The following is a 20,036-nucleotide window of genomic DNA, read 5'->3' on the forward strand; positions in this document are numbered from 1 at the left end:
TATTTTGCGAGAAGCGCGTTTTAATGCGTTTAGTCCGAACTGTAACCCTCGTTCACTAGGCCATCACGAGACGGCGCGCGTGACGGTGGCGATAATTGGGCGCTGCGAGGTGGCGTCATCAGCGATGCCGAAGCAGTCCGTCGCGCTGAATGATGGCGCTCGGGTCGCGGCGTCCGGTGCACTCCAGCGGGTGTGATGGCGGCGCGACGCACAGTTGTGCTGAAGGCCGAAGGCTGGATAGGAGTGAAGACGGGTCCACGCTCGAGACCGCAAGATACCTCCCGGATGCCTGCGTGTCGGAAAAGTAGCGAAGTGTCAGTGGAACTTCTCTCAGTATTCATGCTTTTATTCTATCCGGTACTCCAGTAACACGAAGGCTTAGCGTCATACCGAGTAACATGTGCCATAGCTGCTGCATCGTCACGTGGCGCCGCCTATGCAGGATAAAATAGCAACCAGCAAAGACGCGATCTATTTCCTCCGACATCACCACTCACTAAGACTAAGGCATTGATTATTTAAGTATGGCTCTCGAAAACGGTACCGAATGGACACGAATACTGTGTCGTCGAATGAATCTTAATGATTTCAATCTAAAGCAAATAAACGCGTGAGTTTGAAGCTAACGAGCTACAAAGCACACGACAGCCACTTCATAGATTCGAGGCAGCAGGCAACCATCGACAACGGCGCGGCTTACCAGGCATGCGCATGCACAGTTTGCAAGCAGAAAGTGTTTCGAGTATAGCAATGTGTGCGACATACTAAACACCTCCATTGACTGTTGCAGTTCATCATCAGCCTGACAACGCCTACTGCATGGTAATAATTTCTCAAATGTTTCGCCAAATTTATTCTTATCTGCAAACCTAACTGTTTGCCTACCAATCGTGCCCTCGCATTGCCTTGCACTCTAAAAATTGTTACTTTTTTTGGAGAGTCAATGTGATTTGCCCTTGGAGATTCACACGTTCACTCTCTTTGTTGCGTTGCATTGACTCTATTTAAACAGTCGGGGGACACAACACTTTCCAAAACAGAGTTAACGTAATTATCATTAGAATAGCCACATGAAGACTCTCTTTTGAGAGTCCATTGTCTCTCTTTGGGATAGTCGTGGGACGCACGGCTCTGCAAAAGAAAGTCAATGCGAATCTCTTACTCTCTAAAAAGCGCTACACATGTAAATCTCGCATGTATGAAAGAAGAGTAGACAAATACCCTTTTTTAGAGGGTGCAATCGAGTCCGTCACTCTTAATGACCAGTGATTAGGCTGCCTTCGTGCTGAATATTTTGTCAATGTCAATTAGTTGTCCTACATTTCGACCAAAATGCCCCTTACACCTGTCTGTTGCAGTAAGGCTCTTTTGTGTGTCGGGGGAAGGGTTGGGGGAGGGCGGGTTGGGGGTGGAAGCTAGTTCACGCATTTTTGAACGCATATAACACGGCTGCGCTAAAGAAACACGCAGAAGGCAAGTACACAGGGTGGGCCCAAACTTCAACTGCAATTCAGAAAGCCAAAGCTGCTGAATGCTATATAAATGCACGTCATTCGTGCCCTCGCCCATAAAAAAGCAGTGTTTCAAATGCCTGAGGAAGAAAAGCTATACAAAAGACCTTGAAAATGACATTTGCGGAATGCGAAATAATAATGTAGAGTTCTTGTTTTTCTTTTTTTTTGGCACACCATACTCAGCAAAAGCGTGCGCGTACACTAGAAGTTGGTAAAAAAAAAAAGCGATGTCAAACAGGACCACCGGAAAAACAAATAGGCAAAATCGTCCGAAAAGTTGTAACTTCTGGAAAGCAAACTCAGAGAAATCAGAAGGACAGACTGTTGGGAGAGTAGGTGGGTCATATTAGAATGGTGGTGCGCATAAGAATGATAGCACTGGGAAAGGAACATCAAACAAAGCGCACACTATGAGCACAGGGTTTATTGAAGGACACTCATATATTCTAGAGGAGCAGTAAGTTAGGCTTGTTGTGGACGTTCATTCCATGATAGTTCAGTGGTGCTCCATACAGGGACATCGAGAAAGGGGAAGACAGCATGTACGCAAACATAATATGTGTGGTGTGCTGAACACGAATGCGTTTTGTGTTCCTTCCTTCGTGTCATCCTTATTTTGCGAACCGCCGTTCAGAGTCTGTGCTCCGACAAGCAACATTTTCGTTTTCTTTCACCATGTGCCTTCGGAACTGCACGAACTCGCCATTCATGACTGTGCATTAGCGACTCCGGTTTATTGAGCAGGAGATACGGTACTCGGAAGTTTCATTTCGACAGCGAGCTCTGGTCGCGGGCATGCTTTCAGAAAGGCGTGAATGCTGAGATCGCGTTTTGATGACCTCGATTCTGTCCGCAGTGGCTGAAGAACTCAGTGACTTCGTTATGACTAGGGCCAAAGCACGCGCAATGTCACAAAACTTTAAGATAGTGAAATCCATTCAAGATGAAGAGCTGCTTCCGTGGTCCGCACGTTGCCATAAAACTCGCTTTCTACATCACATAGGGCGAGTGTTCAACAAAGCTCAATCTTCTAGCAAAACAAAAAACAAAAAAGAAAACACTATCGTCACATGCACGTGACAGTGGCGTAGCCAGTGTGGGGCACACCAGACCTGTGCCTTTGCAAAGTTTTTTTCTTTCTTTTTAGCATTAAGTTGAAGCAATGCGCATGAAACTTCTGAGGAGAATAACAAAATTGTCCGGGGTTCTACATTCCGAAACTACGATATGAGTAGAAGGGATGCTGTAGTGGAGGGCTTCGGGGATTTCGGCCATCTGGTGTAATTAAATGTGCACTGGCATTAAGCAATCTGTACAAAGACATCTTGCATTTTCCCTCCACCAAAGCGCCACCCTCGTGGCCGGGATTGTAACCGCGACCTTCGTATCAGAAGACGAACACTATAACCGTTTCACCGCCATGGCAATACAATGCGGTAAAGAGATAGCATTTGTTCTTGTCCTCAACCTCTTCTCCTCACACTCCACTTTACACCACGTGACCGGAAATAGCCTTACTCGTCAACCAAGACCGACCCTCCCTCGCGAACTACAATAGAAACACGACGTTTCGCTGGCCTAGCTTGTGCTCACATTAAATACATAATTTAGTCGCCAATCAGAACGCACCCACAAAGAAAGGCATACAAACACTGGACGAGTGGTACTCGCTAATCCATAAACAAAGGTTGTTAATTCATAAACAAAGGTTGTTAATCCATAAACAAACTGACATCGTAACATCCGCAGTCTCCTGACAACCTACGCTATCCAGCTATCAAACATGTTTTCCGATGCGTACAATGTAACAGACGTATCGCTGATATGACTTCGCTTGAGTGCATGGAAGCGTACCGTATATAAATAACGAAAGAGATAAGCTGCATCAGCTATACGTATGTTACATTGCACGCATCGAAAAAAAAAAGATTGTTTGATCGCTGCATAGCGTGTAGGTGATGATGAGACTAGTCATGCTGCTCATGTATGATGTCTATTTATTTCTCGGTTAACACCCACAACAGTTCCACTAGAAGTACCGTTCAGCCTGTCTTCATGCTCCTGCTATTTGTGTTGTATTTTGCGGCAAAACTGTTTTAAATTAGAGTTAAAGCCCACGGGCCATGTCCACTATACCTTCTTTAGCTTGAGTATCGGTTGTTTTGTCAAGAGTGCGCAAGCAGAAGGAAAACTATACTTGGCGACAACTTTTCTCGGCACTGAGAGGGAAAGCTACAGAGCCAAATCACGTTCATCTTACCACCAGTGAAGGTTATTCCAAAGTATATCCGTATTTTCAAAGTAAAATATAAATGTTGCCAACTATAAGCACATATTTTACTCCTGTCCGGCACACTTGGCCCCTGACTCTTGGCATCTCAGAAGTCCGCAGCAGCGGGAGGCTGCTTTGTCCAGCACCAGGCCGTACCTGCAGCTTCGGCTGGTGACCTGGGCGGAGGACGTCGCGGCTAGGCACTGCCTGGACGCCACAACCGGAAGCCTGAAGGCCCCCCACAACGCTGCTTTTCAGTTTTTATAATATTATTTTATTTTTTAGCCTTAAAACAAATATAGTTTTTCACCACCACCACCTGCTTTATTTCCTAAGTGGAGCTGTTCGAGTCAGGACGGAGCTCACACCTGTAAGATATTCGTATTTCTTTTAATTTTTCTGTAGTGGCTTTGCGTTTTTGAACGCATGTAAAAAATCTCGCCATTTTACGTCCACCGTAAATGCTAAGCGGCCTTTCCGTCTACATCGAATGCTGATGGTGCACCCCCGTCACTTTTCACAGCGTCACGAGACGAGCGCCAGAACGGACTGCTTCGCGTAGTGCTACATGTGCAGAAGCTCCACCTCCGTAGCTTTCCCTTCAGTGCCAAGAAAAGTTGTCGCCGAGTATAGCACTCTATGAACACTCACGCCTTCACTTCTAAACGACGTCCTGCTCAGCACCATATATCCTGCTAAATAGGCTTGGCTCGCTAAATAACTTTCACGGAATGCGATGGTGTTCTGAAAGCACGCAGCCAAAACGAGGCTACTGTTTGTAGAAGCAAACTTTTTTCCTAAAGAAACAAGCATTTTATCCATTTGCTATGCTTTCGCGTATATTTCGATATCGGATGTCTGTGCCTGTTTGACGTCTTTGCATGCTCTCTTCCTTCGCTTTCATTCTCGCATGCGCGGCTAAAATTGTCCTACTCTATATCCCAAACCATGCGTATCGACTTCATCTCGTTCTAATTTAGAAGGTAGCGGCACTACACGACTGTTGCTTTATTAGCTTGCTCGTTTGTATTTGCATTGCCAGCCCGCTACTCCTATACAATATCCCTCATCCGAGAGATGGAAACAGCTGCCGGCGAGCGATAATATGGAAAATAAACTGAATATATTTACCGGGCTCCAGCCGCTGCAAGAAGAGCCCGGACTAAACCTCACTCTCGAAAGCCGATAATGTCCTTCTACCCGAAACTTATCCACAGAAATCGTTCCGCAAATATACACGTTTTCACCACTCTCAATTTACCACAGCAATTGATGCCTTCCCACTTCGGGGAGAGTGCGGGCTAAAATAAGTAGCACACCTCCCGGGAATAAGAGTGAAGGTTCTTGATCAATCTATTTTAGCACAGCATGATTGCCACCAATCCAAAAACAAGCTTCATGATAGAAACATCAGGAACCAGAATGGTCTCGGCGCGTACGTGCCTCGGACATTCCTGGTATTGGTGTTAGCTGCAGTTGGGGACCATGTTTGCAGAATAGATAGGGCATTTTTGCCAACACCCAACTTCGCGACCGTACTATAGTTTCAATATAAAGAAACTCACGCCCTAACTTTGTCGTCTACATTTTTAGGTGCTACAAACTTTCTTTTTTTCTCCAGTAGATGTCACTGATATATTGAGACGTGTAGAGTGTTCTGGCAATGGCGGACAGGCAAATTAGTAGAATCGCTTGCATAATGATGCTGATTTGAGTTTTATTATTTCATTCCTTACATACTGCTGACCTGTTTACAAGGTCTTAAGCAGGAATGCGCATACAGAAGTCTTCGCAGCAACAGTAACATAAATAACAATACACAGACATAGTGGCATATGTAAAATTTAAAAAATTGATGTTAAAACACAATATAAAATGCAAAAAAGCATTCATTCGAACATTTTTGTAACAATTTGCGAATAACAGAAGCAAAACATTACAACAAATAGCAGATTTTGCTCACTGCAACGTACTGAATACAAAGGGAAGCATTGCGTATCTCGGTTTAAGTGCATGGTTATGGAATTATTTGCATGACAATTTGTTAATGGTGGTTGAGAGCATTCAGAAAGAAATCAACAGTGCTACACTCTACAATATCGGGTGATTGGCAATTTCACCTACGGGCAGTTTTCAAAAAAAATATTGAACGTACTTGTGTGGCTTACGTAACGTACAACTTTCATTGAATGAATTGAGTGCACAGCATTTCACTTGTGCGTTAAATGTGCACTGTTTTTCTAATTCCACTTTTGTCATGCAGAGTGTGGTAGAAATGATTCAGCCTCTTCATTATTTTTCTCTGTCGTAGACATTGAGCTCCGGGTCAACTAAAACAAGTGAAGGTAATGTGCGCCAACTATTACAAATATACACAAATTGAACAGACATTTTGAAACCATTTCTAAACTTTTAATATTGCACTCCGTAGAAAGATCCCACACTGCATATTCTAATACTAGTGCATAAAAGTTTTGTATGCGAGATGTTTGATGAGTGGTGAGGCATTGACTAGCCTCTTTCGCAAGTTGATTGATATGTGGGGTTTAACGTCCCAAAACCACCATATGATTATAAGAGACGCCGTAGTGGAGGGCTCCGGAAATTTCGACCACCTGGGGTTCTTTAACGTGCACCCAAATCTGAGCACACGGGCCTACAACATTTCCGCCTCCATCGGAAATGCAGCCGCCGCAGCCGGGATCCGAACCCTCTTTCGCAAGTAACCAGGCTTTTTAATTGCCCCCTTTTTTTTCAATAGATTCAACGTGTTCATTGCATTTCAAGTCTTATGTGAGTATAAGTCCCAAAAATTTGTTTAGTGATCTGCGATAAAACATGACCATAGATGCGATAAGTAAACAGAACCAGGCGTTTCTTACGCGTAACTTTCATTACCAATGTTTTTTTTTTCATAATCGTCCTTTGCCAATTTGCGCAGCACATTTCAATTAGGTCGTTTAATGTTGTTCTTCCGTGATAGGCGGGCGCATGAGGGGGATAGGAGACACGCCAAACCTTTCACCCTAACCATCTAAATGTCTTCATGATGTCATAATACCAAAAAAAAATTACCAGGACATTGAAGTTTCCGAAGTGAAACCAGCGGCACAATTGGGGGTCTGTATCATAACATGGTAAAATGATAGGTGTAACCTCAATAGACAAGAAGAGAGAAGAGTGGGTCAGGGAACAAACCAAGGTGAAAGATATCAGAGTTGAAATTAAAAAGAGGAAATTGACATGGGCCGGTCATGTAGCGCGTACGCAAAACAACCGCTGGTCATTGAGGATAACTGACTGGGTATAAAGTGGCAGCAGCAAGCACAATACGTCCTTCGGTTCCATACCGGGTTCCATTTTTGTTTAGTTTTGTGCGGGCGGCTTTCAACTCTCCCATAGTACAGTACCAAGTACTGTAAATCGTTAACCGATTCTTCTAAACAGACCGAGTTGACGGGCGGATTATAGGCAAGGCCCTTGTCCTGCAGTGGACATGGTAAGGCTGATGATGGTGACCATATCATGATGGGAAACGAATGGACGGCACACAGCGCCCACGATCGTGACATATTAAATGCTTTCGCTTTATTTTTTGTCATTCCGAATGACCGCCAGTTGGGCGCGTTGGCGTACGTTCATGATGGTGAAGCACGAGAAAGAACAAAGTATTTTCGAAAAACACAAGACAAGGTGGTCGTCCAGTTTTTGCCCCGTGTCCGCATCGTCCTGTATAAAGAGTATCGACAGTTGGGCGAGTTGGCACTGGTTCATGGCTGTTTCTTGTGCAACATACACACAGACTAGAAGAGATAGACAACCATGGGCGAGAGCTCATAACTGATTCATTGAAAACAACAAATAGCACTTCTGTCTTCGAGACTAACGAACACCCCCAACGGCGTTCCTTAACGCCTATGAGATAAAACTGAAGATTTGTGCTCAACTCTACATCATGAGAAATAACACACTAACAAAATTTGGGGCTGACGTTACGCCTCTGTAGGAAGATACCTACACGTACCTCTTAAACAGTCGAATTTATTATCATACATTGTGGCTGGTGGTTGGCTGACACACTTCTCTCTAATATTTTTTTAATATGGAACGCTTCAAACAGCTCCAGGTTTATTATTTGCCAGTGTGCTCGTAAAATCTTCGTCCCTGTAAAGAATAGTGTGCACCCACATGAACTGCAGTGATCCACCACTTGTGTTCGTGCTGCACTGCGTAATGCCGTGTTGCGATCGCTCCACGTGGTGTTTCCCTGTATTCTTCAAAAGCCTCCATTGTTTCTAGAACTTCGCCATAACTAATCTTTCAGTAATGATGATAATAGATGAGTGGGGTTGAACGTCCCGAAACCACCATATGATTATGAGAGACACCGTAGAGGAGGGCTCCTAAAATTTCGACCAGCTGGGGCTCTTTAACGTGCATCAGGGCCTACAGCGTTTTCGCCTCCATCGAAAATGCAGCCGCCGCAGCCGGGATTCGATCCGGCGACCTGCGGGTCAGCAGCCGAGAACTTTAGTCACTAGACCACCGCGGCGGGGCAGAGAAAAAGACTGAGAACCAACGAAAGAAAGAATCATAGGAAGAAAGAAAGAAAGAAAAGAAAGAGGAAGGGTAGAAAGATAGAAAGCAAGGAATTCAGCAAGGAAAGAAAGATAGAAAGAACGAACGAACAGAAGAACGAAAGGAAGAATGAATGAAAGAAAGAAGTGTGCCAAGTCCGTGGGTGCGATGCTTCACGGGCACCGGTTTTCTTGCTTGCGCAAGGACTCCTGAATTAGTTACGTCTCAAGAGCTTGTTTCTTTTTTCTTGCTGAATTTTCTTTTGTCGTCGTAAAATTGTAGTGTATTTGAATGTTTTATATAATCTAGCCATTCTCGTCTCTTGCGATGTCGCATATTTGAGTGACATGTGCTGTAAACGGGAGAGCAATAATTGATATATTTTTTAAACCCCTACAGGCTCAAACCCGCCCACGTTTCTGCAGGAATGAGAACTGAGAAGCCGAAGCTTCCCCAGAAAGTTTAAAGTTGTTAACTATAAGCCGATAATAAAATACGGTCAATTTTCAAGTTTAATGTGCAGAAGAAGATTTTTTCCCATACACGCGTGTTAATCAGGAAAACGTAATTCTAGCTTGGCGAATTACCGACAATCGCTGGCTGATGCAACTGCCTCCATAAAGCTACACTTACGCGTCACACGTATCTTTCTTTTTTACTTTGGACATCTATTCCAAAAAAGTCCATGTGCTCTAGCAATACGATAAACTTAAAATTATCCTCGTTACACTACATATTTAGTCAGGGTATAAATAAAATTTTAGACAAGTTGAATTTGGGAAAATTCACTCGTTCGGTCGAATACCCGTGAAATATTTCGACCATCTACATTTTTTTAAGAAAGTACGCTATGATCGTAAGCGGGCGCACGGGGGAGGCAGAGAGAGTACCCCACTCTCCCACGCCTTTCTGAATCGCCTAAATAGACATTTCACGTCATTTTTATTGCGCGCGCATGTGTTTGTGTGTTTGTGTGCATGCGTGTGTGCGTGCGTGCGTGCCTGCGTGAGCATAGTTCTATGGCTACGCGCGTTTTCAGCCGATAATATCCAGCAAATACCCGTGACTGTTTACTTCCTACTGTTTACTTCCTAACTGTTTACTTCCTACCATAACCTCGTGAATCCGCAGACCAATGGCTGGCACGGGCGAGAACGACGTCATCGTTTTATGTTCGTTCTTCCTTCCAATGCGATGCGCGTTTGCTTTCGAACCGGGCCAATGAGGGATCGATGCAGTCAAACTTGACTGCGAGCCCCCTTGGCCTCGTTGTTCGAAAACCGTGCGCACAATTATGGTAATTTCCACCTGAGCTGAGATCAACACAATAGAACGAACGCCTTTTCTTGCAAAAAAAAAGAGCAACATATCAATCTAAGTTCTGTCAGCAAGGGAGCAAAGAGTTGGGAGGAACCCACGAGAATCGAGTATAACATGGCACTATTTCGCTTTCATATTGGGGACACACACTGGCAACCGCAAGGGCTGACGCTTTATGAAAACATTGTGAACGCGGTATGAAAACACGTGCTGCACCAACTTTTTTGTTGTTGCAGAAATTTCTCCGAAATAAACATCTCTCCTCCTATCCTCTGACAAAACATATGACACTCACTAAAGTTTCCTCCGAACCTTCGAAACGTTCGCGATTTTGCGTCGGCCTTCTTTTTTTTTATCACGCGTACAAATACAATGCAGTGCTTGACGCAGCCTTAGATAGCGAATGCGTTCCAGTTTGCATACCGTTGCAGCGTCGTTATAGAGTCGTGTTGATGCAAAATATTACGAGACTACTGGTAGTCCCGAGTTATTTTCACGTGGCGCAAAGACCGCAGTCGAGTTTAGTTTAGTTTTCTTTCTTTATCTCTAATCCAGCCAAATTATGCTGGCTGGTGGTAAACAGCTCCCAGATGGCTCTCACACTGCATGCAATCTGAGCGAATCTCTTAACGAAAAATTGCCATACGGGAGAAGAAGATACGATATGTGCGTATATATATGCTGCCCTCAAATAGGAAGGCTAGAATTCAAATGTAACCTTCGTTTTACTTTTTTTTTTCAAGGTCGAGAAGTTTTACGTTCAGTATGCTTCCTCTTGGATTCGCAATATCCTTTGCGCCACCATCTTCAGTAGCACCCATATTCGTGGTTTTAGTTTTTGGAACGGCCGGCGCAATCAAAACTTGCAGAAACTGTGGGTGGAAGGAGACCCGTATGAACACACGTGCCCACCCGCACGCACACACACAAGAACGCGCAAGCACGTGCGAAGACACACAAAAAGGCATAAAGAACGTCTCTTTTATAAACAGTGTCAATTAAAAGAGAGAAAGCGTGTGAATATGGAGGTCCGGCGAAGCTGTTCACAACGACACAGAGCTGATATGCCGTATTCGGAGCCATACCTGATCACACACCTTTCGAACGAATTCGGATTGCCTATTCGTGAAGTCCCTTTCGACTTTATCGTATGCCCATTTTAAGAGCACCCTGCAACAGTTTGTAAGCATGGTTAGAAAATGGGGCTGATTGTTTCCAGCAGCTCCACAGAACGCGCGAGCCGGACATTGCAGCGCAGCACGCGGCGTGTAGATCATAATTCTCAGCTGAAAAACGCTCGCTGTTACCTTCACAAATGATGCCATAAAGCATAAAGCAAAACGGCTTCGCAAAGAACCTCGAGTCCATGGCCATAGGCCAATTTGATCATCGCGACTTGAACCGTTGCCATGGCAACTGCAAGATGTCGTCACGTGACTGCGCATGCACTTTTCATCACACTCAGTGTAATCTCTGCGTTCGTGTAGAAAGAAAAATTACACCATCACGAATGCGGGGATGCGAAGCAGAGCTGATGTTCTTTTGTGCTTCCGTTTGTTCTTTCCATTTGTACGTTCCCATGTGTGTTTTATTGTGCGGAGTTGTGTATATGTTTATTCTGCCCATGTTACCACCCCTCCCTTTGTGCCTGTTACAGTGTGTGTGCCGCAAAGGGAACACCCAGCGCTGCTAGGAGAGTTCAATGGCGTGATACGTGCACAGCATTATGTACGAGCGCGCAGCTATGGCGGAGAGCTAAACGGGAGAGGAGAAACGAAGCGAAGGCAGCTCTCCACCACACCCTCCCCCCCCCCCCCCCCTATTAGGTGCCTTTCTCCTCTTCTAAGCACTACCACCACCACCGACTCCTCGCACTAAAGCGAGGAGAGGGGAGAGAAATTGTTGGTGCATGCGCAGTGGGTTAGCGGACGGTCGCCCAGTGACGGACACAGCCCTGAGAAAAAGCTGCTTCGCATTTAAAACGAGCAGGAACTGTTCGAGTTCATGACGCGCACTGTCGAAAAAACGTAACTACATCATTCAGTGTCCTCCACCTCACAGCGTTTTTCGAGCATGCTCGGCAATGCGGAAATAAAACTAAAGTGCTTTGAAGGGTCACTGAAGAGGAAAATGGTCTTTCTGTTATTAGTGAATAACCTCTTCACAAATGCAGAATCACCGCTCTCACCGCGAGAAGACGCTAGGTAAGCGAGAAAACGCGCAAATACAAAATGCTGTGGGCGACGCCACCTCCAAATTTCTGCACCAAACGCCTTGACGTCATAAGTTTTGTGGGTGTTTACTACACTTATCACCCTTATCCTACACTTATCCTAATCACCAATGATGAAACGCAATACTTGCTGATGGAGCACGATACTTAACATACCAAGTTTTGGGATATTTCGTCATGTCAATATTGGCAAAATACTTTTCAATTCGTGTTTTCATACCTTCTCTCTTGAACTCAAAACGTCCGCTTGCTTTAGCAATGGAGCTTCAAATTAACTCCAACCTCAAGGACGTCAACGTGTAGGAACCAGTAACTAACTACACAAACCGGGACCTCAACTAGCGCTGATACAGATTGTGGAAAGCTTTTGACAACTTTGTTTTGTTCTCGAAGCACACCGGCATTTAATTCGAAACCTAACTTTAAGCCCGCTCGAAGCACAACTACAGTTCAGTGTTGACGCTCGAGCTCTAAGCATTTCATAACTCTCAGTCGGGTTCTTGTTGTTTTACTTGGATGCACCGAGATTTCCACAGTGCTTAAAGCGGTGCACCTTCCGCGAGAAAGTTTAGCTTCACAAAAAGAAGTAATTACTTTCCGGTTCGAACAAAATATGCTAGTTCTGGGAAAGGCTGACCAGCATTTTGCTTTATTTTCATGCCAGCAGTACCTTTCATGCTGGCAGTAAGATAACCATAGAAAATCTGAACACATTAGTATATTGCTTTATCTAAAAGAGAATGCGAACAAGGTAAATTCACTGAATTTATAGCTCTACGAACCAAGCGTTGGGCGAGTTCGTATGGCATTGTGGATGAGAATGCGCAAGAACCACGAACAAGAAGGAATGAAGCACGAACGGGCGCAGGCTAACAACTCAGGTTCATTTCCAGGAAAACACACATTCTAAGAAAAAGCAAACACACGTGTTCATGATAACAGGTCGGTGGTAGGATACTTTAACTAAAGTTTATGTAGGTTCACCGATGGCGTCGCCGCACAGACGCTACGGGACTTACGTATGAAAAAGACCCCAGCAATCTATCACGTGGTTCTATCTTTGAGCCTCCACAACACTTTTGTTTCATTCAGTGAAGAATGTCAAGGTGAGAAACCGATGGAGGCGGAAATGTTGTAGGCCCGTGTGCTCAGATTTGGGTGCACGTTAAAGAACCCCAGGTGGTCAAAATTTCTGGAGCCCTCCACTACGGCGTCTCTCATAATCATATGGTGGTTTTGGGACGTTAAACCCCACAAATCAATCAATCAATTAAGGTGAGAAAGGAAAACTATAGAGTGGGGGGGGGGTGCGCAATATAAAAAAGAAAGTTGAAAAAAAAAGAAGAATGCAGAGGAAGACGTATAAGGAGAAAAAGAAAGAAAGGTTACAGAAAGAAAGAAAGGTATCAAACTCTAAGAAGTAAATGAGGCAGAGGGGCATCAAGGTTACTCTTTTAGAGCAGTAACTAACCTGCATTAGCCATTCCTCCCTTTTAGGGGTAACTGCGAAGTTAATCCGCGCATTCGCGGTTACACCGCAACGGATCAACAATTCTTTTGAGCAAAAACAAAATTAAGCTTCGCTTAACCTAACCATAATATTAAAGTGTGTATGGGCACGTGATTACATGTACAATTGATTGATTGATTGATTGATTGATTGATTTATATGAGGGGGTTCAACATCCGAAAACCACCATAAGAGTACGAGAGACACCGTAGTGAAGGGCACCGGAAATTTCAACCACCTGGGGGTTTTTTAACCTGCACCCAAATCTGAGCACACGGGTCTCAGCATGTTCGCCTTCATCTAAAATGCATCCGCCGCAGCCGGGATTTGATCCCGCGACCTACGGGTCAGCAGCCGAGTACCTTAGCCACTAGACCACCGCGGCGGGGCATGTACAATCAACAAACATGTATCACACTCAGAAAAGAAAAAAAGATTCAGAACAATTACCGCAAACACGCGGGTTTCGTACTAACGACTACGCCATCAGCACGCTCGTACACTAACAAATACACACCTCGGCAAGGCTCCGTTTAGAAGAGTACAGGTAAATGTAGGCACCGATGAGTCGTTTGCACACCGCGCGAATATTTCTATACATACTCAAAAGAAAAGGGCGCTCTCCTCCACGAGGGAGAAAGCGTTCCTTTTTGCCGTGCCGTTTGGTGAAAACGTTCGCACACGTTTCCTATTTCGGTGCAGTAAAGGGCCTTCTCGGGGTAACTGTGGTGTTACTACTAAAAGCTTTTTTAGAGTTTACGAGAGAAATAAAGAAAGGTAAAAGAAAAAAAAGCAAGCAGAACAAGAAAATCAATCAGCGTTCGCTGGTCGGTGGAGCCTACTTTGACAGCTCCGATGCATAATATACAAATTTTAGAGACATCGAATTGAATTGAATTGAATTGAATTGAGTTTTATTGACATAAAAATAGTGTACAGTATGCAACAGTGTAAAAAAATGCGTCTGAATCCCTAGCCAAAGGCTTGTTGGTATTCATTCAAAAAAGTAATTTAGAAAAGGGCATGTCATTTACACACAAAAGAAAGTTTACAAATGAAAGTATTTTACACATGGAGAACTCAACATAACGTAATGAATTTACAGTGCTTGGCGAATGATCATGATCATGGATGCAGGCAGAAAAAAAAGAAAGGTATGTAAGCCATCGTTTGAGAACATATCAAACTTCACAACCAATAATTGAGTGCATTGTGATATATGAAAACTAATCATGACATATGTATCTGTATAGCATAACAGTAATGATTAAGGACTGAAAGAAAATATATTTTAATGCATACATACATATTATATAATTGCAAATAGGCGTGTACGTAAGTATTGTAATAGTGTGCTACATAACGTTTCTTGAAAATGTATTTAATATAACTATTTCTAGCATTGTGTTATTGGGCGTAGATATTTTATTTAATAAATATTTTTTTTAGTGCAAGAGAGAAATTCTTATTCTGTTTTATTTCTTGTGGAAGGTTATTTCACATGGCGACTCCATTAGCAGTAAGTTTTCTTTTACCGTATACGTTTTTTGTTTGCTGAGTCTTGTCTTTGTCTTTATTACTTTTTCTTTTTTCTACAGAAGCTTCATAACGCAAGACGTCTCTCCCAAATGCTGTTCGGTTCGGTTCACGGTCATGCCAGTACTTGCAGGGGCGCATATTTGAAGCAACATTATCTAAACCCTGATGCAGCTGGAGTTCATTTAACTTTCCACTGGTCGGACAGAACGTGAGGCCCTTTGAAAGCAGTTTGATTTGAGCCAATGATAGCTACGCTGAAGAAAGTATAATTACACTCGATCGAAGGCGCCGTTTCTACGTCATGGTTGAATCTATTGGTTTCCCAGGCATAGGTGCAATGTAGTAATTGTCTCAGTTATCCCGCCCTGCTCTGGTTTGCGACGCTACGCTCTTTTATCGGTGCTGTTTTCTGATTTCAGTATCTCTCGAGATCAGTAATGTCCGCCTAGCTGATATTAGACTGACCTTAATGACACCTCTACTTCGTTAAGTTCCCAAGATTTCCGTTCACTGCGCTGTATGAGCTGCAGCAATCCGTCATTAAGTTTGTGCTCACCCTACGCTTGTTATTCTCGATTTAATGTTGCCATTGAGAGATTTAGTTTGAGAGGCAAGCATTTCGGTACCGAATCACGCGTTGAGTATAACGTCAACGTCGAGTAGTGGAGATCGTATTTTACACGTTTCTCAATTATCTGCCTAATCTGCTGAAATGAGCGGAATCGTGGTTTGGGGGGAATGGACCATACCTGAACTCTTCGGCAGCCGGTTAGCGTTCAGCCGTTCTGGTCGTCGAGCGGCTTCGTAAAAACTGCGGAGGTTGTAGGTAATCATCGGCGATGTTTGGGCCAGTGACAGGCCTCGGAACAGGTGGCACGAGATTTCGCGGTGAGGGAGAGTTTGGGAATACCATGTTTCCGGCGGACGCTGGAGAGCTAGCACCAACGAGGGCAGCGTTCCTGGCCGGCTGCAAGATCTGTAGGTGCCAGCGGCTTGTCCTGATGGTGAGTAGGCCTCTGAACTGAAGTGCAAGCATCGCTACGCCCTCAAAGCCTGGGTGAAAACTTTCGGCGGCAAGGACCCTCCAAGGCGGCGTCTCATGGAAGGCGTGGTAGAGATAGAAGACACCGCGACCCAATTCTTTCCGATGGCACAAGTTGCGCACATCTCTTACGAAGCGGGATGCTTCCCTGTTGAGCTAGTGTACGAACATTTTGTCCGCACTTCAGCATAAACGGTTGGGCTCTGGGTATAATTAATTATAATTAATTATAATAATTACCTGCCCTTGTGTCGACAGGTCTTTCGAACCTCACAGTCACTTGCGCTCCCTCATTCAAATTATCGCAGAAACACTATTCATGTCTCCCATCACGCAACGAATTCGAGTGCCTAGCCCCCGGGCACGTGTCGTTGCGGCGAGGGACGACCGACACTCCCAGGACGCTGGGCGGTCGATGCGACTTAATGGTCATTGCATTGTAAGCACCATTCGCAGATGCCCATTACACATGAGGCGAAAAAAATTGCAGCATATCCACGGAGTGAATGATGAAGAGTGGGGCGAAGAATTCGTCCGTCCATTTGTTCTTTCTTCCGTCCGTCCATGCGTCCGTCCCGTCAGTGTGACCGTCCATGCGTCCATCAGCCCGTCCGTGCGTGCGTCTGTTCGTGCGTCCGTCCCTGCGTTCGTCCATGCAGCCGCCCCTGCGTCCGTTCGTGCGTCCATCCATGCATCTGTCTATGTGTCCGTTCGTCCATCTATTCAACACTCCAAGTACCAGCATCTCGCATCTTTTCATCATATATTCCCCATATAGAAGCACCGCCATCCAGCGGACATTCCAAGGAATAAACGAGAGGTGGCACACGCACACTTTCTTACGGCTTGCGCTTCGGGTCCACTTCCCACCTTTAACCACCTCGAGTTCATGGTATATACTAGCTCACTGTATTCATGGCACTGCGGCCGAACGCTCGCTAAACCTTTCGAAAACCAAGGAGGTTACGCCCAACGAGTATGACGTAGCAAACTTTTTCAGTCAGATAGTGCTCAATGTACATGCCAATAGCTGCTAATGGGAAATGAGAGGCGGAGAACGCAGCTTTTACTTTCTTACGGCTTGGGCTTCGTATCTACTTCCCATTTTTAACCACCTCGAGTTCATTCGTGGTATATACAAGTTCATTGTATTCATGGCACTGCGGCTCAACGCTCGCTAAACCTTTCTAAAGCTAAGAAGGTTCCACCCAGCGAGTATAACGTAGCAACCCTTTCTTGTCTGATAGTGCTCAATGTACATGCCATTGGCTGCTAATGGTGATCGCAGCCTGTGCGTTATCTAAAAGCCGAATGCTCCTGTCTCTCATTCCCCATTAGCAGCCATTGACATGTACATTGAGCGCTATTTTTTATTGTTCAACAAACAGAAGAAGTCTCTCACCGGCACCACCTTGGAGGTCAAAATGTTATACTTGTTACATACTACAGGGGACGAACGGGTGCTGCTATAAGGAGTTTCGCCCCTAAAAATAGAAAAGCATGCACGAATAAAGTAGGGTTGAACGCCTCACCTTTCGCGAGAACTTCCACGAATATAACTGTATTATAGAGCAACTCCGGAGCACATACTATGGTACTGTCCAGGGATAACGAGCAATAGCGGGGATTTATCCTCAATCGATCACCATGCTCCGAGAGTCAGTGCTAAGCCGATCTGCTTTTAAACATCAATATTGGGCATTCTAGCGAGCCGAGGAAGCCACCAAAACTCGATAAGCCATGACCGTAAGCTAGGAGGGATCGTAAGCTCGTCCTCTAACTTGCAAGAACTTCCCATAAGATCCTTTGGATATATCTAAGCTACCATACCAGGCCCCTATGCCAAAGCCCACAGACTCCTCTGATTTGGTCTTTCATAGAACTCACCACACTTGACGTTGCCGTCTTGGCTGAGGCTGGACCGCGACCGGAGGACGTACAACGATGGCGTCGTGGGCCTCTCCGTGACCAACCCATAGGACGACATCCGAGATGGTGCCGTTGTGTCGATTGCTTCGTCGGCTGGAGCTGGTGATCGTGATGACGTGGATACCTTGGTCGGCAAGCTCGATAGCTGAGGCAACTGCAAGTCATTCGTCACTGGCCCAGAGGTCACATCGCGCCCCATACTTCCGGCGTACACGTGAAATATAGGACTCCTCTGAGCGATCTCAGAAGACAACTTTTTGCCAGGCGGTAAGCGTATGCACCTATAGCTCGATGTCGAGAATGGTTCGCCCAGCATTTCGGGGGTAATGAGCGGCTGTCGACTGCTGCAGCGAGGACCACGTTTATGACCACTGCCTCCTCGAGGGCGATCGCGCCCTAGGCGCTGTCGTAGCCTCTGTTTCGTTGCCTTGACTCCGCTGACATCAGTCGCATGCTTTTGGAGATTGCCTGGGGAAGTGCGCGTTTTGCTGGAGCCCCGACTACTCGCGGGGCTCGTGGCAGGAGGGCCGTGCCTGGCGGCTTTTGCCTCGGCTTCGCACTCGTTACCAGTTGTCGTCGGCTGCGATGAAGTCGTTTCTGTGGTCCTGTCGCCGGTGCTACTTGTTGAAGGCCTGTCTTCATCAGCACGTTCGGACGGGGCGGGGGTGTTTGCTCGACTCTGCATAAAGCGTTCTTCACTGTGTTTTCCCTTCATGTTATCATTTAGACACAGACACGCAGCTAGTAAGAAAGGAGGTGGGGTTATAAATATAAAAAGATGGGGAAAGAAAGCACGGAGCTGTAAATCACAGGGAGATACACAACTGCGACTCTATATCAATTAAGGTATACATATGTAAGATGCCTTAAAGAATTGATATTGTAGGAAAGATTTTGAGCTTTTTTAGGCATAATATGTGTATGTAGTGCGAGTGTTTAGCCAAACATCTTTAAGTGCGACGTACTTGAGGTGCCTAGCTTGTCGGCTCTCTACGCATTTAATCTGGCGTGATTACGTTCGCCGTAGAGCACTCACTACGGGCCTTAACAAAGCTTGATGTGCTGAAACTTGGGTTAAAATAAACGGACAAGGTTGAGAAAAATGTATTTAACATAACTTGTCATGAAGTAATGACGATAACTTAAACAAATGATTTTGCAGACATAGGTCTCTATCCAGCAAGGCAGGGTGCTACTGCATGACCTCCTAGCGAGTCAGCGATTGGTCCTCCACTGCGCCCACTCTGCGTCGCGACTTCGCTGGGGTGGCGCAGAATTGTAACGTGACTATAACTTATGGAGGAAAAAACCTGGCAGAAATCAAACATTGGCGCCATCGACGCTTTGGTTAACGGAGCAGTGGGGACTCTATGAATGGGAATGGGTGGGTTCCCGTGTGACACACTTCTTCAGGTTCTGAGCTGCCGTACATTTCCTCGTGTGTGCGTGTGCGTGTGCGTGTGTGTGTCAGAGTAAGGGAGGGGTCAAATGACCTTTATGTGTACGTTCATACATGTAAACATGTATATGTGCGTGTACACATGCAAAATAAAATTTTTAACATTATTTGATCCTCTCACATGCTTCCCCACCTCACGCAGTGCTACGCCATTGATGCAGAGTAGAATAATACGGTAAAACAGGTATTTGCGGTAACGCTTGTGGAACATGGCAAATTTTCGTCACTCGGAACTTTAGAAGAGCACTCAATCATTGTGGTGACACGTGATAATGCTGTACATTGACGCCAACGCGAACAAATACAACGATGCAAAAGGTCTTCTAGATTTTAGCACACCACTACTGAACTGGCAATCACGCTGATATACATCTAGAAACGATTTGGCGAGTTATTCTCTAGTGGTACTTCGGTCAGTATGTAAGGAAATTGTGGTTAGCGGCCAGCTCACATAATGTGTCGAGCTTGGTGACGCCGACAAAAAAAACATAGTGTTCCACACTCACCGTAGTGGAAGCAGGCAGCGCTGACTCATTTTCTCATGTCTAAATGCACATATATATATCCCACAAAGCGCACGGGCTATGACCACCACCATATCTCAGTGGTGGAGCATCGGACGCATTATTTAGGTGCCGCG

At 45.2% G+C, this 20,036-nt stretch overlaps 1 protein-coding gene across 1 annotated transcript; it reads right to left on the reverse strand.

The window, feature by feature from the left end:
* Positions 1-18,614, reverse strand: LOC142768397 (uncharacterized). Its single transcript, XM_075870363.1, has 2 exons — positions 17,896-18,614; positions 1-289 (listed from the first exon to the last, which is right to left on the reverse strand). Exons 1-2 carry the CDS (start codon positions 18,251-18,253, stop codon positions 30-32), a joined length of 618 nt encoding a protein of 205 aa, XP_075726478.1. The 5' UTR covers positions 18,254-18,614; the 3' UTR covers positions 1-29.
* Between the last annotated feature and the right edge of the window lie 1,422 nt (positions 18,615-20,036).

Source organism: Rhipicephalus microplus, chromosome 8 (genome assembly GCF_043290135.1).
Source record: "Rhipicephalus microplus isolate Deutch F79 chromosome 8, USDA_Rmic, whole genome shotgun sequence".
NCBI classification, from domain to species: Eukaryota; Metazoa; Arthropoda; class Arachnida; order Ixodida; family Ixodidae; genus Rhipicephalus; species Rhipicephalus microplus.

Bases quoted from the DNA above. Each gene is read 5' to 3' on its own strand.
- LOC142768397 (XM_075870363.1), bottom strand. From the start codon at position 18,253: ATGCTGGGCGAACCATTCTCGACATCGAGCTATAGGTGCATACGCTTA. The intron at 290-17,895 runs GTGAGTTCTATG...TCCGACACGCAG, and splicing joins AGACGGCAACGTCAAGTGTG to GCATCCGGGAGGTATCTTGC.